This window comes from Peromyscus eremicus, chromosome 12, assembly GCF_949786415.1.
Source record: "Peromyscus eremicus chromosome 12, PerEre_H2_v1, whole genome shotgun sequence".
Lineage (NCBI taxonomy): Eukaryota > Metazoa > Chordata > Mammalia > Rodentia > Cricetidae > Peromyscus > Peromyscus eremicus.
The window spans coordinates 2,154,689-2,180,226 of NC_081428.1; the positions used below are offsets into that span (position 1 = coordinate 2,154,689).

General features: G+C 46.6%; 1 protein-coding gene across 1 annotated transcript; it reads right to left on the reverse strand.

The window, feature by feature from the left end:
- Positions 1–6,626: 6,626 nt before the first annotated feature.
- On the reverse strand, positions 6,627–25,244 carry Sh3bgr (SH3 domain binding glutamate rich protein). The gene is made up of 7 exons (XM_059277559.1): positions 24,955–25,244; positions 21,470–21,655; positions 16,200–16,280; positions 11,903–11,974; positions 11,223–11,315; positions 7,197–7,232; positions 6,627–6,907 (listed from the first exon to the last, which is right to left on the reverse strand). The coding sequence occupies exons 1-7, from the start codon at positions 24,997–24,999 to the stop codon at positions 6,824–6,826; spliced, it is 597 nt and encodes a 198-aa protein (XP_059133542.1). The 5' UTR covers positions 25,000–25,244; the 3' UTR covers positions 6,627–6,823.
- Positions 25,245–25,538: the final 294 nt, after the last annotated feature.

Genomic DNA, 25,538 nt, shown 5'->3' on the forward strand with positions numbered 1-25,538 from the left:
CAACATCTTGCGCAAAACAAATTATCTTAGATAAAAGCATTGTAAATGATGTGCTCGTTAGCTCACAAATTTGTGTGGAGGTTTTTTAATTTTGTCGGCTTTCTTCCTCCTGGTTGGTAGACCTAACCACGGATTTCATCCCACAGCACCCTGCCCTGGACTAGCAGGCAGCAGGCCCTTCGGGCTGCGACACTAGACCAAGAGGCTTGTCTTTTGTCGCCACCTAATGGCCGTTCTCTATTATTACAGCTTGGCCCGCTTCCCGTGTTGGCAGGGGTTTAATGATTGAAGGGAGGATTCTGAGAAAATGTTCACAAAGATTCCCCAAGATGCTTTGCAGACAGAACATCTCATTCTCTTCCTGTTCTCACATTAATCTGGAACACAAGGACAGACTGTCCTTAGTGCGTGAGGTAGATTCTTGAACCGAAGGAACGGAGGACATCTCTCCAGGTGGACAAAATGATGGGCAGAGGGTGAAAGAGGCTGAAAAAATGAACTCAAGCTTCTGTGTCATTGATTTTCTAATTACAAATCTTACTTTGAACACTCAGGCCTTCTTTAGACTAATCAAACTCTTTAATCTTCTAGTCACATCGAATTACCATAAAATTAGTCAATTTCTTGAGAGGGGTCTGGGGTTTTTTGTTTTAATGTAGAATTTTGAGTTATTGGGGGCACACAAGTGCACACGCTTATGGAGGCAAGAGGTCACCCTCAGCCACTGTTCCTCAGGACATGACCCCTTGCTGGGAGGAGGGTTCACCCCTGCCTCCACTCCCACTTAGAAATTTGTGAACTAAGAGGTAAATTGGTAGTGAGCCTGGTGGACTAAAGTCAGCCCTCAGTACCAGCAAGAAGTACAGGGAGTTGTTGCTTTTTAAAATGCTACTGGAATATAATTCAGTGCAACGAAGTAAAAAAGAAGAGGAATTAACTTTAATCGACTGAGTTTCCATTTCACTGGTCTTTTCCTTACTTTTAGCAAAGGGAGAAATGTTTTTAAAGGAAGCTACTTCAATGATTTGGGAAAGAATAACTCTACTTCTCTTCAAAATGTCTCTTTTTGTTACCAAGGAAACAAGAATGGAGCTCTTTTCCAGAGTTTCTGGGCTCCCCATGACTGCTGTAACCACACAATACATTGCTAAACAGCACAGGGGAAAGTATCCCATGACTATGGGATACTGACACAGGGACTGTGACAGGAAGGGACAGCATAGGAAAGACAGGGCACACACACACACACACACACACACACACACACACACACACACACACACACGACAGAGGCAGTGAGCATTGCACAGGATGGGAGAAGAAGGGAGAAGCCACCGAATGTCATGGGGAAGAAAAATGTCTCTGATAAAGTAGCAGGGACAGGTAAGCAAGGGATGCTGTCCAACCTACACCCCGGGCACAGACAACTGCTAACCAACCTACACACCCACCCACCACCCCACCCCACCCCACCCCCACACCTCCCACTCCCACCCCACCCCACCCCCACACCCCACACCCCCACACCTCCTGCCCCACCACACCCCCACACCCCCACACCTCCTGCCCCACCACACCCCCACACCCCCACACCTCCTGCCCCACCCCACCCCCACACCTCCCACTCCCACCCCACCCCACCCCCACTCCCCACACCCCCACATCTCCTGCCCCACCACACCCCCACACCCCCACACCTCCCACCCCACCCCCCCAACCACAGAACACAGCCAGACGACTGCAGCACCTGTTGCTGGCCCACACCCCAGGGAGGCAGAATAGCTACAAATCAATCAGCAGCCAGAGGATCAGAGGTAGCTACAGGCCATGAGGCTGCAGACATCATGTCCCAGCCGCATCCCTGCATGTAGATGTGGCAGAGCTACAGTCAGTCAGGCTCCACAGACGGGGTACATGGCACTTTGTGTAACTCAAGACGTGACACAAGACAGTCAGTGCCATTTGAAAACCTGAGTCAATTAGTCCCACAAAAACAAACTACCTCAGAGTACACAGGACTTAGTCTGAACAGACAGAGCAAGTTCAAGTCCATGAAGAGGCAAAGACATGAGGGGAAAGAAAAAAGACGTGAGGCAAAGAGGGAAAGGAAAAAAAAAGACCAGATAGATTCTTGCTATCAATCTTTATTTATGATTGCTCTCTGGGGAGTGTTTTGTTTTGAAAGCCAAGCCTAAAACAAGCAGTACACAGAGAAATACTCCTGTTGCATCACAGTAAGGTCCTGCTCGCTCGCAGGGTGTTAATGGAAGGTCTACTTGTGTGTAGCAAAAGAAACAAAATTAAGCAAAGACCAAGAATCGTAGGCACAGTATGCGTGCACTCTTCACATTCAGCTTCACGTCGATACAGTGACGTGGGTGCCCAAATACACCTAACTGCATCGGAGGGCACAAGTCCTCGGGGAACCCAGGTGTGCTGAGGCTTCGAGCCAAAGATTTCGTCAAGTTAGTGGAGAGAGTTGAAATGTGGCCTTGTGGCTCGGCTATTCTAAAAGAAAGGGAATATCGGAGAAGGCTGTTAAAGACAGGAGAGTTTACTGCAGCCTTCACTATTCAACGCACAATCTGGGAAGGCATGACCGCAGTTTACCATTTCTGGTCCCAGAGCAGAGAAGAGAAAATAAGTTTCTTTTATGAAAACCAAGTCAGAGCTGACGTATCGCAAATACCGGAAGCGAGGCAGGCCCTCTGATTAGCTTCCCCAATATTTGTTCATGGAAAGCTGAGAGGTTACATCTACAACCGAGTCCCTAAGAGGGAATTTCAAGAGTGCAAGGTTACATCCGGAGGCAAGCACTGGGAAGTGGCACGCACTTATTTATTTGTTTATTCATTTATTTAATTTTTATGTGTGTGTGAGTGTGTGCGTGTTTGTCATGTACATATGAGGGTGCCCATGGATTCAGAGAGGGCATCAAATCCCTTGGAGCTGGAGTTGCAGGCAGTGTGGGTGCTAGGAACCAAACTCAGGCCCTCTGCAGGAGCAGCAAACGCTCTACCACACTGAGCCATCTCTCCAGCCTCAGGATGTAAAATTCAGAATCTGAACACTATGCTGGGCATTGTGGCATATGCCTTTAATCACGGCCTTTAGGAGGCAGAAGCAGGAGGATCTCTGTGAGTTCATGAGTTCTAGGCCAGCCTGGTACAAACAGGGAGGTTCAAGCCAGCAAGTGTGACAGAGAGAGACCAAAAACAAACATCAACAGAACAGAATGTGACTAGTGCACACTATTGCTACTCAGCCCCAAGCACCAGTTTGGATTCCAGCTCTAAACTGGACAGGAGACTGTCTCCACAGTTCTGCCCACTGCCCTGTTCACCAGCAGATCATGTCTTCAAACTGAGTGAGGATGAACTCCCCAGGCACTGAGACAGGTTTGCCTCTGGAAGCTGAGTGGTTCCCAGAGACTGATGCTGCCACCAACCGTGACACACCTGAAGTCACTGAATCCCTGGGAGCCAAGGGTGCCGCAGCAGAATGCTGCCTGGTTCACACCTTCACTCCAGGAACTTAACAGACGAGGATGGGCTGAGCTCCAAGCTAGCACCCTCAGAGAAACAGACAAAATGCTCCGCCACAGCCCCACAGTTCTTTCATTTTTATTTTAACTTTGGAATTGGACCTGGACACCATCCCAACACTAAGGCTTCTCTCTCCACTGTGCCATTTCACATTCAGTATTTTTGTGATCATCATATTAAAACTGCGTAGTTTTTAAGGAACTCTGCAAGTAGCGTGAGTATCAGTGGATCTGCACAGTGCTTGGGAGGCTGTGGCTCTGTAACCATCTGCTTTGCTGCTGGTTAGATGATAAATACCGTCACTTTTGCATTTTTTTCTCCAGTTCTTCAGATGGAATTTCATGAAACTGCACATTTTCTCTTTCCTAAATTCCTTAGCAGTGGAATCGTTACCAAAGAATAGACAGTTGACCTTAAAGTAGAGGTCTGTGTGTCAACAGCATAAGAGAAAGTGGTGGGGCAGCATCAAGGTGTGGCCCACATCCACTTTGTAATATAAACAGAACATCATACTTTTATCATCTAAGAACAAACCATGACAAACATTCCTACCAGCTCCAAGAAAACATATTAACCATCTTTCTTTCTTTTTTTCTCTATGTAGTTCTGGCTGTCCTGAAACTCACTCTGTAGACCAGGCTGGCCTCAAATTCACAGAGATCCACCTGTCTCTGCCTCCCGAGTGCTGGGATCTTTAATCCCAGTGGGTCACTGCCTGGCCATATTAACTGTCTTGATATCAGCTTCTTGTCCATGAAAATGTTGAAGAAGGATGTCTACACTGTTCAGAGAGAGAGAGAGAGAGAGAGAGAGAGAGAGAGAGAGAGAGAGAGAGAGAGAGGGAGAGGGAGAGGGAGAGGGAGAGGGAGAGGGAGAGGGAGAGGGAGAGGGAGAGGGAGGGAGAGGAGGGAGGAGAGGGAGGAGAGGGAGGGGGAGGGAGGGAGAGGGAGGAGAGAGGAGAGGGGAGAGGGGAGAGGGAGAGGGAGAGGGAGGGAGGAAAGATGCAAAAGCTGCACTGTTACCACCAAGTGTTTTCACTAAGCTGATTAACCCAACGGGTAAAGATTGCAGACCCTACTTCTTCTGTTCTCTCTCCGTCCTCTGTACATAGCATCCCTCGGGGCACTGAGGAATTCTTTTTCCATCTCTACATGAACCCTCTGTGCACCTTCTCTACTTGGGCACCAAGTCTTATCACAGGCCTTTGCTGATGGCCTACTGTGTGTCCAAGTAAGTATCCCTCATTACATCCTTCTCAGCGGCTCTCACAGAAGCTCAGCAGCTACAGCCCAGAAGTCTGACTCGGTTTTTTTTGTTTGTTTGTTTTTTGTTTTTTGTTTTTGTTTTTTTTTAGTACAGGTGTGATATAGACCGGAAGGTGTGGTGATATTTTGTTGTACTCTAATAAAATTTGCCTGAAGATCAGAGGACAGAGCCAGCCACTAGATTAAACATAGAAGCCAGGCAGTGGTGGCACACACCTTTAATCCTAGCACTCAGGAGGCAGAAATCTGTCTGGATCTCTGTGAGTTCAAGGCCACACTGGGCTACGTGAGATTGATCCAGTCTAGGAGAGAAAGAGAGCCAGGCGGTGGTGGCACACACCTTTAATCCCAGTATTTGGGAAGCACACATGCCTTTATTCCCAGCACTAGGAAGGTTGAGATAGGAAGTGAAATGGCTGGACAGAGAAAGACATATAAGGCATGAAGAGACAGGAACTAGAGACCTTTCGGCTGAGGACTCAGAGGCATTCAGTCAGAGGATTCTGTGGAGTAGACGAGGTGAGAAGTGGTTGTTGCTGTGGGATGGTCTGTATGTCAAGTGTGTTGCTGATTGGTCAGTAAATAAATCACTGATTGGCCATTGGCTAGGCAGGAAGTATAGGCGGGACAAAGAGAAGAATTCTGGGAAGTGGAAGGCTGAGAGGGAGACACTGCCAGCCGCCACCATGACAAGCCGCATGGGAAGATCCCGGTAAGCCACGAGCCATGTGGCAAGGTATAGATTAATGGAAATGGATTAATTTAAGATATAAGAACAGTTAGCAAGAAGCCTGCCACGGCCATACAGTTTGTAAGCAATATAAGCCTCTGTGTTTATTTGGTTGGGTCTGAGTGGCTGTGGGACTGGCGGGTGAGAGAGATTTGCCCTGACCGTGGGCCAGGCAGGAAAACTCTAGCTACAGGTTGTGGCTTGTTTGTCTCTCTGATCTTTCAGCATCAGATATATGGTTCACCCCGATATCTGGTTCACCCCCAATATCTGGTTCACCCCGATATCTGGTTCACCCCGATATCTGGTTCACCCCGATGATATCTGGTTCACCCTGATGATATCTGGTTCACCCCAATATCTGGCTCCGGGTTTTTGTTATAAGACCATAGGATTCATGCAACAGGAAGGAGAATGGAATACTTTTTAGGTTTTTTGTTTGGTAGGTTTTTGGTTTTTTATTTTTTTGTTTTGAAGTTGTGGCAGAAAAACTGTGTGGAAGCTCCCCCAAAGATCCACTGCCTGAGACGCGGTCACCAGGACCATAGGAGCAGCAACCTGGCTTTTGCAAAGGTGTTGTCCTTGTGTCTTGTGAAACCAGTTGCTTTCACAGCACAAAGTGATCTGTAGGGTTTCCACTTAGCCTATGATATCTAAGGATCCCATCATGTCTTTAATATCCCTATTACTCTATACGGTGATTATCCTATTACAATAACATGGTACCTACCCACCTGTAGAGAATTACATAGTTACTGTCTTATCACTAACAGAAGTTTAAAAGAAGCAAAACCTTACCAAGTGTCTCATTGTCCGCAGTACGTCCACACGAGTGTTCGGTTCATATTAATAAGCGAGAACAGACTACCCAGCACTTAAGACGACATGTAGCACAGCAGTAATTGTCTTTCCTGAAACAACAGCTAGCTCCGTGACTTTCAGGTGAGGTTTGCTGCCAGCATCAGTGATGAACAGCATTCATGCCATGGACATGCAAAAGCTGCTTCCATGCCAGCTCTTAAATAAAGGTCGTATAGAGGAGGAAATGTATGCACGATGATAACCCTTCTTTGCTCAGAATGCTCCTTTTCCCATCATGCCCTAGTGCCAAGTCATGGAGATGGTAGTCTGAAGCCCTGCGGTGCACAAAGCTGGACAGGAGAGATGTGTGTTCATGCTTCTCACACCTCGTGAGAGGTCACACAGGCCCACACGGGGACCAGTCTCTCAGCCCCAGAATTCAGCACCTACCTGGGAAAAGTAGAAGAGCTGGCCTGAAATGCCTAAGAGTCTTCCCCTTCTGCTTCTTCCTCAGCTTCCTCTTCTTCGGCCTCTCCCTCTGCTCCTTCCTCTGTTACCCCTTCTGTCTGGTTTTTACAAAATCACATCGTTATTGAGAAGCATAAGAGCCAAAGACACAATGGGAGTGAGATGCAGAGGGCTCACAATGACACCTGCCACACAAGAGGATGGAGAAGACATGTGACAGAGACCTCCAGCTGCCACCCGCACACGCACTCACATGAACACACACACACACACACACACACACACACACACACACACGAGAGGTGTATAGCAAAAACAGCACTGGTGTCACTGACAAACGTTTTCACTAAGTTGATTAAACCAACAGTTAAAGATGGCAGACCCTACCTCTTCTGTTCTCTCTCCCTCTTCTCCCTCTTCTTCCTTGGGTCCATAAAGAAAAAAAAATGGAGTAAGATTTAGGTTGACTTTCTAAGGTAAACAAACGATAATAAAACAGAAGCTCATTGAATGAGCAGGACATTACTTATCCAGAAGATGTGCAGACAGCAAAGCTGTGAGGATCTAACAACATTCGGATCAGAGATGCAAGCAATTAAGTTTTTCAACCAAAATAAAATTCTTTTCTGTCTTTATAAGTATGCCTTTACTGCGGCTACAAAACAGTTCATAAAAGTCAGAGGCCAGCGAGATGGCTCAGTGAGTAAAGGGCTTGCTGTGCAAGCCTGATGACCTGGGTTCAAGCCCCATATCGTACATAAAGGTGGAGAACTAATTCCACAGGGTGGTCCTCGAACCCTCGTATACGCACCCGTGGCACAATAATAACTTCTGAGATTATAATTACATCATTCCCCTTCTCTCACAATGATAATAACTTCTGAGATTATAATTACATCATTCCCCGTTCTCTCACAATGATAATAACTTCTGAGGTTATAATTACGTCATTCCCCTTCTCTCCAGCTCCTCCCCATTTGCTCTCATTCGAATTCATGGCCTTGAAATGGCTGTTAAGCTACAGACCTTAAAAGACACTGCCACTTTAGAGACCTAGACGCAGCCACCTTGAACATATCAAGCCATCACCCTACAGCCTGTCTCCCTTCACTTGGAGCCACAAGCAACACTAACCATGGACTTGCAGCCTCTCCCTCTTGCAGCTGAGGCAAGTCCATCTCCCTGATGCCCAGACTCCAGGATGACTGTATTCTCTTATTGAACCCCTCTTGCCTTATGGCTCCCAGCCCAGAGGCTGGACCAAGTGCTATGGAATCTTCTACCCCTCCAAACCACCCTAGAAACCTGTAAGAACCAGAAACTCCCTTTGTTCCCTACATCAAAGATTCTCCTCTCTCCTGAAGGGTAATTCTTCTCATCTCCTTTCTACTTAACCTGGAACATCTCCTTTATCTTTTAAAACAGTGGCGGAAAGCCATCTGGCCCCTGCCTAACCCTCTGGCTTCCTTCCTCCTCACTCCTTACTTCAGCACAACTGAATCCCATGAAATTCTCTCACATCAGCAGCCACTCAAAATCAGGTTTGCAGGGAAGACATTTCCTAACCCAGAAGGCTGAGTCACAGGCCCTCAGATCGGCTCCCACAGCCATCACTGTCCATCTCTCTGGCTGTTCTGCATGCTCCCTGTGGGTGTGAACTGTCCATCGTTTGTTTTCAGGATCTCTAGGATCCTGCCACTGGTGGAACCAAGCTGTAAATTCAACAAGCACAAGTAATTGGCTGGGAGCAGGGACTCATGAAACCCGCTACCTACTCTGCCTCTGGAAGAACTTTGACTTCCTTCTTATCTCCATGTCATCAGATTAAAGGTCATCATGAACAGCACAGAGCTATCAATTCTGTAGAGTTTTACATTTTCTTACATCCAAGTACTTTTAGTATCCAAGTGAAACAAGGAATCATTAAAAATGGGGCAACCATAGAGCAGCTCGGCGGACAGCGGGGGAGGTTTCACCCCAATAACTGCTGGTCTCAACCTTAGGTGACCGGCAGTAACAGAAGAGGGACCTAGCGCTCCTTATCAACACTCAAAATGAGCTTAATTTCTTGGAATATATACTCAACAGAGAAAGTCATCTGCTAAGAGCTCTTATAGAAATAGTCTCTAAAGCCACGCAGCGGTGGCCCACACCTTTAACCCCAGCACTCAGGAGGCAGAGGCAGGCGGATCTCTGTGAATTTGAGGCCAGCCTGGTCTACAGAGTGAGATCCAGGACAGCAAGGGCTACACAAAGAAACCCTATCTTGAAAAACCAAATATTATAGTAATAATAATAATAATAACTGTAATACAATCTGCTAAATAGTCCTTTTATAAAAAGTTGATATTGGGGTGAATGCTGAAAGATCAGAGAGACAAAGGAACAAGCCACCTCTTACTTCTAGGACTCTCAGCCTGAAAAGCCTTCCTCAGTCAAAAGACTTTAGTTCCTGTCTCCTCACACCTTATATACCTTTCTCTGCCCACCCATATCATTCCCTGTCTCAACTTTCCTAGTGCTGGTATTAAAGGTGTGTGCCGCCACTGCCTGGCTCTCTTTCTCTCTTAGACTGAGTCAATCTCATATAGTCCATGGTGTCTTTGAACTCACAGAGATCCAGATGAATCTCTGCCTCCTGAGTGCTAGGATTAAAGGTGTGTGCCACCACTGCCTGGCTTCTATGTTTAACCTAGTGACTATTCTGTTCTCTGATTTTCAGGAAAATGTATTAGGGTGCACAATATATCACCACAATAAATATTCTCTAACTTCAAAGGGCCCTGGATATTGTCATTCCCATTACTCCCTCCTAATCACTGAGGTCTGCCTGACAGGGGGCAGTGGCTCAATTGACTGATAAAGTGTGAATTGAATATATTTATCAAATGCCACTCCTGCTTCCAATCCTTAAGTTGAGGTACAATATATTAATTTCAAAGGTTTTCCAACATAAGCTCACAGAACTAGACAATATCTGAACTAGGCAGCTGTTAAAAACCAACTACACACAATGCTTGAACTCAATTTTATGGTTAGAAAATAATTACATAGACAAAGTCATCATAAAGAAGGCTGCAGTCGCTGGGTCAATGAAGTCAGGTGCTCATAGGACTGCAGACAGGGTGTGAACCAGCACCGGGAGCGTCACACAACCCGGATGATGTTACAGTACAGTCAGTCCTCCACAGGAGCCACCAGGAGCAAACATGGGAAATGAGATATCTTAGACCTTCCACAGCAGCTATTTTCTGTTGGGAACTTAGCCAAGACTTGGGCCACTGGCATGGCACTGGGACAGAACCACGGGCAGGTGTCAGTGGTGCCGAGTGTCAGACATGGATGGTGATGGGGATGCTGAGGCCTGCCAGTGTGACCTGAAAGGGCAGCTAGCCCTAGAACTGGCTGGAGAGAGCGCTGGTGGGGTCCCCTGGTCTTTGGCCCTAGGTCCAGCCTTAAGCCTGCAAGCTTTTTGGAGCTACATGCACCTGGCCTTTACAAAAGTCACTTTTGTGAGGACTTGCTTGGGGAAGAACCATGGTGGTGAGCCTTCAACCACGTGTCACCAACCCGGGGCTTCGAGATTTTCAGATGAAGAGCGCCAGCTGGTAACAAACACAACTCAAAACCATTGGCCTTCTCCGTAAGATAACTTTACCTTGATAAGAGCCAAGACAAACATGAGCCAGTTGTGATGTTTCCACCATCTTATGAAGTTCTCATAATGTTTCTCCCATGGGGAGGCTTAGCCAAGGCTTGTAGCCCATCCCAACCCACAAGGCTCCTGGGCAGCCAGTGCCACCCAAGGCTTGTCAGCCACATTCCCGCAATTCCTTAAGTAGTCCTCACACCCATTGCTCTTGGTGCTGACAGAATCCCCACACATCATTTCTCATCTTGCTGTCCCTGAAGGTCCCATGCACACCTCAGACTTGCTGGGACTTGTCCGTCTCCTGAGCTCAGTGAGTTTCCTTCCCAATGCTGGACTTTGGTCCTCAAGGTCCCACTCACACTTCGCTAATACTGGAACACCCCGGCTCTTTTCCCCAGGAGGTTCACGGGGAGCTGCTCGTAGGAGTCAGTCATCACTCAAGTCAAGGAGTAAGTACCCGTGTCTGAGCAAGACCGTGAATGTGACTTATCCCTGGATACATGATGGATTGCTGAAGCTTGCTCGGTTTCCCCCCAAGCCCGGTGCAGGGTCCTCCCTCTGGCCCTCTCGGCACCTGATGCACAGCAGTTAAAGCAGGGATGAACACAGCTGGTTCCTCACAGCTACGCTCTCAGCCTCCATTTTCTTTCTCGCAGTTGTGAAGGCGGCGCAATCCCTGGCACCTCCCAGGATTTCAGTAACGGAGGGGGGGGGGCAGCAGAACTGCTGTGAACAGAGCTGTGAACAGAGCAAGCACTCACATTCTTCTCCGGGGATTCAGGAAGGTTGCCGGTGTCTTCCTTGTCCTCTTTGTGTGCCTCGCTTTCTCCACTTTCCTCGGCCTTCTCTGTGCCCTGTTTAGAAAAGACACTCCAAGTATCACTGACCTTCAGTAAGCTCCCAAGGAAAAAGCAAGCCACGCCAGCTGTGGCTTTCCCATTTCAGTCATGGCATGTAAGGAAAGTCAGAAGAGACCTCTACACAAGGTCATTTAGATGCTGATGCAAGCTCCCCTAACCCCAAACTTCTAACAGACTGCCTGCAGCCAGATACAGAGGTACATTGATTGATGATAGATAGATAGATAGATAGATAGATAGATAGATAGATAGATAGATAGATAAGTACATACATACATGCTTCAGCCATAAACTACTGAGTGAAGGATGTTGAATCACCCATTTAAGGCTGGTGAAGGTGACAGATGTGTAGATGGATGGTTATAAATGAATAAGGTAGACAGATAAACAGGTAAACTGGAAGATAGATAGATAGATAGATAGATAGATAGATAGATAGATAGATAGATATAAGTGATTGATAGATGATAGATAAATAGATGATAGATACACACAGAGAGAGATACATAGGTAGACAAGAAAACAAAGAAATGTTAGACCCAGGCAGCCCCCCTGAGGACACTGGCAGCACCAGCCCTTACCTCTGCAGCGCCCTCTGCCTCTCCTGCTACGTCTCCATTGGGAAGGGAAGACGCTTCCTCAGACTTTGTTACCTATAACATATAGTTGAAAACACTTGAAAATTCGCTTCAGGACAATGACTCACATTTCAGTGTCTTAACTAACTGAATTATTTTTATCTTTGGCCTTCACTTTGTTCACAGCCACAGTGGGGCCCACACAGGGACAAAGTCACTGCCACCCACACTGCAGCAACAAGAACACAAAAGCTGGGGCTGGGGAGATGGCTCAGTGGTTATGAACACTGGCTGCTCTTGCAGAGGACCTGGGTTCAGTTTCCAGCACACTCATGGCAGCCCATAGCCATCCATAACTCCAATTCCAGGGATCCAATGGCCTCTTCTGGACTCTGAAGCCACCAGGTATGGACTTTATATACCAACATATATACAGGCAAAATACCCATACACTTAAAATAAAATTAAAATAATTGTAAGAGCATAAAAGCAGAAAGCATCATAACACAAGCTTAGGGCAGAGCCACCCAGCACCCCCACAGGACAGTCTTAACTTACGAAATGGTCCCCAGCTTTCTAAAACATCAGGTTATCTTCAGGGCAAACACTCTTCAAACACACTCTCTATTGTCGCTCTCATATGACGATCAATCTTTAATATTTGCTATAAAGCTAACTCCACTCTGATACATATTAGCTACTGGAAGAATTTGTTATGTTCCTATTTTTATGGGCAGGTGTTTGGTCTCCTTCCTCAAACCAACCCTTTTTATGTCCGTCTTTCTGAGACTTTTCCTAGCGTCTGGCTTTCCTGCACTCCTGAGAAGAGGCTGTGTGGAGCACATGCAGCATCTCCAGCTGGAAGCCCCTCTCAGTCTCTACCAATATCAACGCCCTTCCCAGGTCCTTCACCCATCCTAGAACTCCTGCTACACACAGCAGATCTCTCATGTCTGAGGCCTGGCCTCCGCACATTCCTTTGTCTTTTATTTCTTGTTAATGTGCTTCTCTCTGGCAAGAAATACAGTGGGATGCTCAGTGGGGTCCATTGTCTTTGTTGCTCATCTAGTTTCAAACCAGAAAATTCTAGAACAATTCTATAAGATCAGAGTCCATTCTTCAATAGTCCTCTACCCATGTTTCTCTACGTCTTCTGACCCTCCCTCTCATATGCCTTTCACTCAAAAGCACCTGAATTGGTGGTGTGGTCAGTCCCTTAGGTGACTGGCACTTATTTAAATATTTTGACATTTGTTACATGTGGATCACCATCACAGAAATGATGTCAAAACTTGTCATCGTAAGTTTCTTTGGGCTGTAAAGCACATTACTCAGCGTTATGGCTCCTGGCACTGGGGCAGCTTCAAGTAGAGAATCAAAAGTTCAAAGTCAACCTAATCTACACTGTTGTTGGGGGGGTTTGCTCTTTTTGGGGGGCCCTCCATCCAGCTCCCAAATAAATCACACACAGAGACTTATTCCTAATTATGAATGCCCAGCCTTAGCTTGGCTTAGTTTCTAGCCAGCTTTCCTTAACTTTAAATTATCCCATCTACCTTTAGCCTCTGGGCTTTTCCTATTCTCTTACTTCTGTAAGTCTTTTTTTTTTTTTTCTTTTTGGTTTTTCGAGACAGGGTTTCTCTGTGTAGCTTTGGAGCCTGTCCTGGATCTCGCTCTGTAGACCAGGCTGGCCTTAAACTCACAGAGATACGCCTGGCTCTGCCTCCCGAGTGCTGGGATTAAAGGTGTGCTCTACCACCGCCTGGCTACTTCAGCAAATCTTACTCTTACTCCGTGGCTTGCTGGTTGTGTAGCTGGGTGGCTGACCCCTGGTGTCCTCCTCCTTCTCTGGCTGCTAGCTCCCAGATCTCTCCTCCCAGTTTTCTCCTTCTATATATACTCTCTGCCTGCCAGCCACATCTATCCTTTCTCCTGCCTTGCTATTTGGCCAGTTTTTTTATTAGACCATCAGGTGTTTTACACAGGCACAGTAACACAGCTTCACAGAGTTAAACAAATGCAACATAAACAAAAGTAACACACCTTAAAATATTCTACTAAACTACATAGTAGGAACTTGTTTCAAAACAAAACCTTGAGATGTCAATTGTGTCTTATTCATTAAACAGATATGTCCTAAGAGAAAATCCATGACAGGAGATCTCGATGTTGATGCGGCTGTCTGGATGATTAGGATGTCATGAGGTGGCCTCCTGAGGACTGTTCCCACCGGGAGGCACAAGTGCTGATGTGGCACAACCACACTCCAGGGACTTACTACAATGTGGTGCTGTAACACTGTAATGATTTTTTATCTCTGCTAATTAGGGAAGAACTCCAGCTGCATATATAATTGGATACTGTCCATTGGTACTTGCCAAAATAAAACATATAAGACTCTTATGGGTGAAGTGAAGAGATGGCTCAGTAGTTATGAGCCCTCGCTGCTCTTGCGGAGGATGTTGTTCAATTTCCAGCACCCACATGGTGGATCATAATCATCTTTGTCTCATGTCCCCAGGACTAGTGCAAGAGCAAACAGTGTTGCTAACCACTGAACCATCTCTCCAGGCCCAAGCAAATTAACTTTTAAAAATAAGTGAATTACACAGTGTGCACTTGTGTCAGTAGAGTGTGGCATACAAGAGACTTGGTCACAGCAAGGAATTCAGTGGTCAGTATAGAGAGTGAAGCAGATGTCCACATTAGACTACAAAGTCATGTCTGAGCTTCGTCATCACATTCATTGGTTATACATAACCAAAGAGGAGTCAACACTAAGGAGAAGCACTGGTGAAATCTACACTGTGCTTGATTCTAGATCTCACTTTCTTTCCCCTTCTTAACAGAACAAACAGCAAATTCATGTTAAGTAGAAATTACTAAACTGAGAGTAATTGATATCATTTACAAAGTTAACTTTCAGGAGCCAGATGAGAAGTCACTTGTGACAACACAGGAGCTAGAGAAGTCATTCATGACAACACAGGAGCCAGAGGAGAAGTCATTCATGACAACAGGAGGTAGAGGAGGAGTCATTCATAACGACACAGGAGCCAGAGGAGGAGTCATTCATGACAACACAGGAGCCAGAGGAGAAGTCATTTGTGACGACACAGGAGCTAGAGGAGAAGTCATTCATGACAACACAGGAGCCAGAGGAGGAGTCATTCATGACAACACAGGAGCCAGAGGAGAAGTCATTTGTGACGACACAGGAGCCAGAGGAGAAGTCATTCATAACGACACAGGAGCCAGAGGAGGAGTCATTCATGACAACACAGGAGCTAGAGGAGTCATTCATAATGACACAGGAGCTAGAGGAGAAGTCATTCATGATGACACAAGAGCTAGAGGAGAAGTCATTCATGATGACACAGGAGCTAGAGGAGAAGTCATTCATGACAACATAGGAGCTAGAGGAGAAGTCATTCATGATGACACAGGAGCTAGAGGAGAAGTCATTCATGACAACATAGGAGCCAGAGGAGAAGTCATTCATGACAACACAGGAGCTAGAGGAGGAGTCATTCATGACAACACAGGAGCCAGAGGAGGAGTCATTCATGATGACACAGGAGCTAGAGGAGTCATTCGTGACAATATAACTTCACAGTCACACAAGTAGCTCCCTGCATTTATGTACCTCACAAATGGACTTACATAACACAATAATACTACACCTTCTTCCCCTTTTGCTATTCTTTTTTTAAATGCTTGAAACTGAACCCAAGGCCTCCTAATAGGCAATCACACTGAGCTGCACCTGCAGATTCACCCCAGCCTTCATGTTTCTTTTTTTGTTTGTTTGTTTGGGGTTTTTGTTTTGTTTTGTTTTGTTTTGTTGTTATTGTTTCAAGACAGGGTTTCTCTGTGTAATAGCCCTTGCTGTCCTGGAACTCTCTCTGTAGACCAAGCTGGCCTTGAACTCAAAGATCTGCCTGCCTCTGCTTCCTAAGTGCCTTCACGTTTCTTAAATATTATAAAATTTACAAGAACAAGATGAAAGCATAACTGAAAATTTGCCTGGTAGAAATCTTTGTATTATCTCTCCGCATACAATTCCTCAATGAAGAATATATTAAAATTGTGTCAGTGCTGAAGCAACACACACACACACAAACATTAGAATGGTATAGAGATAAGCAGAGCCCCATAGAAGGACAACATGTAAATTTATGAAGCATTCTGTAAATTTAGGAAAGAAAATCATGTTGACTTAAGCATCACTGATGAGCATCTGCCAGTTTCTGTCTTCTTTAGTTATAGTCTGCCCTGCACACAGAGCATTCCAGCTTACCTTTGACCCTGGAGGGGGAGCCAAACCAAGGAATGAATAGATAATATTTTCTTCTTTTGCAGAGAAGAAAGAGTCAAAATCCTTGAAGCAAAGAAAGAGAATATTTAAAACCATTATACACTTGGGAGCTGGCATATGTACTGAGCCCAGTCCCTTTATCTATCAGTCATCAAGCACAAAACATCCTCTCAGTTTGCTTTATCAACTGATAACTAAGTCACAAAGCTATTTTTAAAAAGCCATTAATTTTTCATTTGTTTTCATGCATTGTCATTGTACCTACATAGCACAAGAACACATACACACACACACACACACACAGGAAACAGAGGAAGGACTTGGGGGTGGAATGGCCCAGGAGGGAATGTGATTAGGGACAGGTGCACAGTGCCTGTAAGGACAAGATGTAGAGAAGCTTTTTCCCCACCCACTGGTTTTGCATTCTTTCCTTTCCTACTTCCTTGAATACCAGGGACATTCACATCTATATTAATAAAGATGCCCATGATCAAGTCTTCTTTGGTTGTACCCAATCGCCACAGCCAGATTGAACTTGTCATTGGCAGACATGTCTACTGCTTCTAACAGGAATTCCCTCTTGGGCGGGTACCTGGTCTGGACTGTGCCTGGCTTTCCATCTGGTGTTGCCTTTCTTGTCGGCCATGGCTCTCAGGACCTGGTCATCTGCTCAGCAAAGCAGATGCTCAGGACTCCCAGACACCTGGAGCTCTCGGCTCCTGGTGCAGAGACATCCACTGCTGCCCCCGCCCCCACGCCTGCTGCTGGCCAAGAGCCCACATGAACCGTGAGGACACCTGAATGACGGCAAGTTTTGTGATTTGCGTTCTAATCACGGGGAAGGATATGGCATCTTAGTTAGGGTTTCTATTGCTGTGATGAAACGCCATGACCAAAAGCTACTTGGAGAGGAAAGGGTTTATTCCAGCTTACACTTTCAGTCCATTAGAGGAAAGTCAGGTCAGGAACTCAGACGTGGCAAAAGCCTGAAGGCCGGAGCTAACGCCATGGAGGAGTGCTACTTACTGCCTCTTTCTCCATGGCTTGCTCAGCCTGCTTTCTTACAGTACCCAGGACCACCTACCTGCCTAGGGGTGGCACCATCCACAGTGAACTGGGCCCACTCACAACAGTCATCAATCAAGAAAATGTATCACAGGTTTGCCCATGGGCCAATCTGATGGGGCATTTTCTTAACTGAGGTTCTCTCTTCCCAAATGACTCTAGCCTGGGTCAAGTTGACATAAAATTAACCAGCACAGGCAGACTCTTTAGTTTATGACATTTTATTTTTATTCCATGAGTGCTTTGCCTATATGTATGTCTGTACACTGTGTACATACCTGGTGACTGCAGGGGCCAAAAGAAGGTATCAGATCCCCTGGAACTGGAGTTACAGCCGGTTGTAGCTACCAAGTAGGTCCTGGGAACTGAACCCAGGTGCTTTGCAAGAACAGCAAGTGCTTTTGACTGCTGAGCCATCTCTCCAGCTACCCTAATGTCTTTAAGGGTTTCACAAGGCTGTGTTGATAAATGGTTTCTTAAAATAGAACAATAGAAAAGGCTATATAGTGAAACTGTTGTCACTCTCTGGCCCTGGCCCTTGCCCCATTTAGAGACAAATACACATAGAACATTTCAAACAAAAACTTATCAACATTGGTTGCCTCCAAGCAGGACCACCTGCTTTATGTTTGAGGCCAGAACAAAGTAGATTCACCAGGCCTTTGGTTTAGACATGGCTAAAAACTGACACACAGCAGCAGAGAATTAGACCAAGTACAGAGCCTTTCTCAGCAAAGGCCCCGTGACCTCCCAGGTAGGGATGTGAAGGTAGCTAAACTCAGGGGACTGTGGTTAAAACTATGAGCAGGGGCCAGGCGGTGGTGGCACACACCTTTAATCCCAGTACTCGAGAGGCAGAGACAGGCAGATCTCTGTCAGTTTGAGGCCAGCCCGGTCTACAGAGCAAGTTCTAGGACAGCCAGGGTTACACAGAGAAACCTTGTCTCAAACAAACAAAAAACAAAGCAAACAAACAAAAAAAAACTGTGGGCAGGAATTGGGATAGGAGAGATTCACACTGAAGACTCTTTGAAACCATTTAATCTTTTGGTGTGTGCAAATATGAATTTTTCTAATTTTTCTAATTTTTCTAGTATTGAAAGGAACTGGTGTGCTGGAGAGACGGCTCAGCTGTTGAGAGTGTTTGCTGCTCTCACAGATGACTTGAATTCAGTCCCCAGCATCCACATCAGGTGGAGCACAACCACCTGCAATTCCAGCCCCAAGGGATCTAATGCCCTCTTCTGGCCTCTGTAGATACTTCATACACATATAGGTACACACACACACACACACACACACACACACAGGCAAGCACACACAGATAAATTTCAAAAATAAAATTAAATAAATTTTATAAAGAACTTATTATGGAAAAAGTAAAACCAAAATTCCTTGCCACCCTAGCTCCTGCATTAGCCTTCTCGTCTAGTAAGATGCACAGGAGAGGTGGGAGTAGGGTGGAGAACGGATTCTCTTTTCTCTTATTATTTTGATTACATTTATTTACTGTGGGAGGTGAGCATGCCACAGCTCATGTATGGAGGTCAACAGACAACTTCTGGGAGTCCTCTTCCACCATGTGGGATCCAGAGAGAGCACTCAGGTCATCAGGCTTGGTAGTGGGTGCCTTTACCCATTGAGCCACCTCACTGGATGGAGGACTTTCTTCACAGGGGAAATCCTTCCTACATTCTGTGAAGCCCCCAAGTAAAATTCAAGGGGACTTGAAATAGACCACACGCTCCCCACAGCATGTACTGACCACATCAAGACTGAATGCACTCTCACCCACGGGACTTTTAGTAAGCCTCTCAAGAAGCTAATCTGGCCATGCAAATCCATGCAGTCCCATGCTAGGTTCAAGTGCCTCCCACATAAGCACTTGTCCACCTGGAGCCCCAGAAAGTGACCTGATTTGGAAGTAAGATATTTTCAGCTGTAGCTATTGTGATAATACCATACTAAGTTAGAGTGAGTCTTTTAAAATGACTGTTATCCTTACAGGAAGGCCCTGTAGAGACACTGGTATACACAGGGGGAACCCGAGGCCACACCTGGAACACTTCTACAAGCCAAGGACCGCTGGCAAACCTGAGCAACTGGGAGAGGGGAATGAAACAGGCTCTCCTTAAGAATTTCCAAAAAGTCCCAACGAGCACCAGCATCATTATGGCCTCTCAACTGTGAAAGAATAAATATCTGATATTTTAAGCCTCAAAGTTTGTGGCCGTTTGTTAGAGCAGCTGTAGGCAAGCATCCCAAGTCCTTAACAAGCAACAATTCATACTTAGGATCAGAGGCTCAAAAGCTTTTGCATAAAGGAGCAGACAGTGAGTCTGGAGACATTGGTCAGCCAATGACGTGCTTGCCTTGCAAGCCTGAGGACCTGAGTTCCATCCCGAGCCCATGTAAAAGAAGTCTAGGAACGGCAGTACACACCTATGACCTCAGCACCAAGGAAGCAAAGACAGGTGGATCCTAGCACCTACTGTCCAGGCTGCTTAGCCTGGGCAAGGCCCACGCCAGTAAGAGACCCCATCTCAAGAAAGCAAGATGGAAGGTGCTTGAGAAACAAAACCCAAGGTTGTTCTCTGAAATTCAACCACACCCACACAAGAACACACACACACACACACACACACACACACACACACACACACATACACACACACACACACACACACACAAGATCATATAGTAAGTATGTTGGGCTGTGTGCCTTGTACGATCTTGGTTCCAAGCGTTCGGCTGAGCCACAGTATGACCTCAGCTGCAGGTGACTGGTGAATGAACTCTTGTGGATATGGTCTAGAGAAACCTTGCCGCCAAAAGTGACAACTGCAGGAGTTGGCCTAGGTGTTCATGAAGATGGTTCAGATGAAAGGCACAGACAGCTCTCGGTGGCAGGAGCAAAGTCATGACTGCGTATCCTGCCCCTGGGCCCGGACCTCAGATGCAGCAGCCACCAGACACCTCTGCTTGACAGTACCCTCTCCCCATAGGAAGAATGCCCACTTCTCATGGCAAGAGCCCACTGATGTTTTCAATGTTTCCTTCCAGCAATTTGCTTTCTTTAGCAGAACCTGTAAACTCTGAGGAAGGTGGCTTTTTGCTGAAATAAGCTATGGAGTCCTTCACATAAAGTTGCCAGGCCAGCACACTGGCTCAGTTAAGTCTGCCTCGTACAACAACATGAGCTCAATCCCCAGAACCCATGGGGGGAAAAGAGAACTGAATCCCAAAAATTTCCTCTGACCTCCTCACCCATTTGCTCATGGTTTACACACACCCATGCACATGCACACGGGCACACAAGTAAATTTAAAGGTGATAAAAAATTTAAATATAAATAAAATTGACATTATCATCAAATGCTTGGAACACATTTAAACTAATTGGATGAGTCTGAACAAATTCATCTTGTATCTCGCATAAGACCACATGTCTGCTGGTCAATTTTTAAGAATGTATCACGTATCCACTGAGTATGCACTTCACAAGGCTAAGTAGAGTCAATCCCTTCTACCTAAGGTGCAGATTTTGTTTAAACAAGTGACTTCTTCAAAATACAGAACCTAAAACAACCCCCAAGTCTTCTGAGTTGTGCGACTGAGTCCACCATCCTCTCACTCTTAAACGCTGATTGGCTAGAAGAAAGAGACTGAGACCTGACAAACAGTGTCTCAAAACTACTCTGCTTGAAACAGTTTCTGGCAAACATGGGCTGATGAGATGGGTCAGTGGATAAAGTGCCTGCCACGCAAGCAGGAGGCTGGAGGTCAGGTCCCCAGCGCCCACGGCAAAGCACGGCAGCCTGTCTGTTAACCCGGTGCCGGGAAGGGGACAGAGACAGGCCAACTCCTACAACCCTGCCAGCCTAGCTGAATCAGTGAGCTCCAGATCCGGTGAGAGACCCTGCCTCAAAAAAAAAATGCAGAAAGTGATTGGAGAAGACACCCAGTGTCAACCTCTGGCCTGCATGCGCGCGCGCGCGCGCGCGCACACACACACACACATACACACACGAACATATACACACACGCACACACACACACACACACACGCACGCACGCACGCACGCACGCACTGACACATGGGTACACGCACATGAAAACCACACACGTTCATTAATTGTTAGTTCTGATAAACACACAGAAGAACTTGCCACAACAGGGAATACTCACCCCACAATAGTGCTCTTCGTTGAAGATCTGAGGAGGCAAAGGAATCCCATTCTGAGGCTTCTTCTCCCCAGGAACGTTCTCCCTCATCCACTTCCTGTTGTCTTCATCCCCAGCTATGTCCAGTTCCTTGAAGTCTATTTTATTGGCTTCTAAAAAGCCCACCACTTCCTGCTGTTTTTTCCTAATCTGATTAAGAGCAGAAAAAAAAAAACAATCATTACTATATTATAACATTACATTATAGCTGTTTTTGAGGCATGCTTTGCTGACATTTATACAGCATCCGTCATTTTCTTTAGCTGTACTATATAGCGCAAATAACTGTGTGCAGCATTAAAACAAAGAAAACAATAAATTCACACTTTTCGTTAGAAAGGATCGACAGAGGGTCAATGGAGCGATCGGTCCTGGCACAAGTGGGTGTGTGACACTATGCTAAGTGCTGTTCTCAGCACCTGCCCCCCAAAAAAGGAAACAGAAGACATCTGTTTGCCCTTGGACTCACCAAGGACCACTTAAAACAGGCTCCTCAGACTAACTGGGACAAGTGAGGGAGGCCTGGCCCAGGAGCTTGAGAGACCGAAAGGTCCTAAAGTCGAGCCCAGAGGGGGAAGGGGGAGACAGCTGCCCTTCCTCTCTGGTGGGTACCCTCACCCACCTCGTCCTCCCCTGGTGGGACCTTGCTCAAGAACTCATTAGATCTTCCTCCCAAAGGGCTGCTCTGCTCCAGGTAGCCTCCTGAGCTGGTCCCCACACACACAGCATCAGCCTTCAGAGGACTCCTCCCCTTTACGGCAGGGAGGACGCACATGGCACCCCAGCAGATCTCCTCCAGACTCGCCCCACGTCTCCCCCAGGTCCTTTCTCTATCCTCAGGATGCCAAAGGCCCTCTGCTTCACAGACCACACTGGCCGTCTGTCCTAAGGGACAGGTCTGCAGGACCTGGAGATCCCTGGGGGCCGGATCACTATTTGAAGCCCTGGGGGCCTCAGTGGAGGCCAAGAGAGCTCTTTCCCCATCCTGTACCATTTGCCCACAACAAGTTAGCCATAGATCTACTAAAAAAGTTGCTAATAATCACAGTAAGTGATAATAATGACAACTATAATGCTCATTAATATCAATTAATGGTGGCTAATAAAAACAAGTTAGTTTGCTAACTAACATCACCAAACAGCTGTCAGTGACTATAATTAATAATCACGAAACTTTCCAGGGCCTAGTCAGGCCCTGGCACAGTGCTGGGCACCCAAGTGTGGCACCTCAGGAGTCCTCATGACCAAGCTATGAGGTGAATACTATTCTTATCCTCATTTTACAGACAAAGAAATTGAGGCTTAGCAAGGAGAAATACCTCCTCCAAGGTCACACCGTTACAAATGGCACTGAGACATTTGTCTGGGGAGTCACAACTAACTCAGCTATTCCAGGTGAAGGAAGATCCTCCATGTTCTCTAAGGCCCAAACAGACCCCCAAGCTTCAAGAATGCAGGACAGCAATCAAACCCAAGAAGTCTGTGGCTGTATTCCTGTTGTCCAAAGAATATAAACAGCCACACAGTCAGAAGAGGTAAAAGGCTGGGGCTGGAGCAACAGCTCAGTGGTTGAAAACACTGGCTGCTCTCCCAAAGGACCTGGGTTCAATTTCCAGCACCCACGTGGTAGTTCACAATCATCTGTAATCCAGTCCTGGGGATCTGAAGCCTCTTGTGGCCTCTCTGGGCACCAAGCATACATGTAGTGTACAGGCGTAGATGTAGGCAAAACACCTATGCACATAAAATTTTAAATAAACAAATGAGCGCTAACATTAAAACCCACTCCAGGGGCTGGGGAGGTGGCTCAGTGGTTAAGAGAATTGGCTGCTCTTCCAGAGGACCAGAGCTCAATTCCTAGCACCCATGAGGCAGCTCACAACTGTCTGTAACTTAAGTTCCAATAGGTCTAATTCCCTCACACAGATACATCCAGGCCAAATGCCAATGCACATAAAATAAAAAATAAATTATTTTTTAAATCTTTAAAAAAAAACCCACTCCAAAAAATGTCCACCAAAGCCATTATTCTTGAAATATGAATACTTTCAATCTAAAAAACCCGAACATGCCCTCTCAGGATGTGGCATAACGGTTGGTAAGTCAGCATGCTTACATAGCATGTGTGAGGCCCCAGATTCAAACCCAGCACGGCAGAAACAAAGATGGCCTCATTATTTATATCTATCAAGCCAAGTTCACAGTCATCAACGGCCATGAAAGATTTACATCTGCAGTCTCTGTGTTTGGAATTCTCCATTCGAGATGTGGGCTCCTCTTTTTCTCCTGTTCCGGGTCTGAGGTCATTGACACGGCATGTCATCTATCTCGCAAGTCTACGTCCTACAGAATGAGTAGAACCACAGAAACCATCATGGATGGGCAGGTGAGACTGCCAAACTCTTTTGTTCTCTGCTCACATCCTCTCTAGAAACCCTCCTGAAAGTTCAGGGCTGAGAGTGGAGCCCTTCAGCAAGCTATGGTTGGGGCTGGTACCTAGCCAGGACCTGGAAACATCTCTGCTGAGTGGCGGTCAGAATTCCAGCTGCAACCTGAGACCCTCTAGGAAGTAACTATAAAAGGAAACAGCCCCCTCTCTGGTCTCTAACTCTCATGATTAATAAACTGTTTTCTTCCCATAGCCTCCCTCGTTTCTGCTAAAACACTGGCCAAAACCTCAACCCAGACAGAAACTAAATTCCAGCCTGGAACCAGTCCCTGCTTCATTCCTAGGAGAACTGAGTCCCTGAGGTGCCCTTATTTCTCTGGCAGGTGGGTCTAGACAGCACAGAACCAAGGCCAGAATCAAGAGGTGGGTGGTCTCAAGAAATCCAGGCAAAGCCATGGTATGCAATTGGGCTTTTACCTAACACTCTGGGTGCCCTCAATTCCAAGAGCATTTAAAACTGTGGCCGCAGATGGGCTTGCCATTGTCATTGTGACATCATTTTCCACAAATAATAACATCACACCCACTAACTTTATGCTTCCAGCTATTTCGAATATAGGAGGAATTATGCCCTGAGGTCATTTTGGCGATCCAATTCATCTCTCCCTACCCGTCGTCTTTTTCCAGGTTTTAGTTTGCACCTTCAGAATGAATGGTAAAGCGCTCAAAAGCCAAAGGCCAGTGAATAATACCACACCGCACTACCAACGGGACACACAGCACAGGTTAAAAATGGGCATGGAACGCTCCTCCCTCCAGCCACCTTTCACGCCCACCTGCCAGATTACACACCTCGCACACTTTTTCCAACACCGTGAAGACAAATGCAAAAGGCGAAGGGCGCTCAGGCTCACTGCGGTGTGCAGTTGACTCACACGCAAAAGCACAAACAGAACTCAAGACCAAAGTTCTGGACGTACCCACTACTCCTTCTGCCTCCAACTAAGAGTTATCCGGAAAATCACCTTGGAAGAAAGCCCACAGAGCCCCAGACACCTACCGCTATGGACCCAGAAGATGTGGCAACAAACACTTTGATAACCATTTCGACAGTCGGAAAGAGGACTCCCCCTAACACACCCCTGCGAGGGAAGTCGCTAGACAAATCCCGCAGTGACGCTGAGGGAGCAGGTGCCAGCTGGGTGTTGGCGGCTGTCCCAAGGCTCTGCTCCCGGCCCTCCCCTCCAACCAAGAGGCTGAAGGGTAACGGGGAGGCATCCTGGGTTTCCCCCTCCGTTAGGGATGTCAGCAAAATGATTGGCTGATAAAAGCAGCTACTGGACCCTTTCCCTTATCACTTTAAAGGCCTGACAACAGTCCGTAAAAGGCCAGGCTGGAGCTCGAGAGTGCACCAATCACAGACCGATGGAGAGATGCCTAGGGCAGAGGAGGCGGGGCCTGGGGAAACGGGTAGGAGGAGGGGTGGAAAGAAGGGGAAAGCCCAGAAAAAGCCACCTTATCCAGGGGGGCTTTGGACAAATAAGAGTTGGGAAGACTGAAACAGCCACAATGGCCGTTTAAAGGAAGAGCACCTCCCTGTTTAAAGTCTTCTAGAGGGTTTTTTGTTTTTTTTTTAAGCAATCC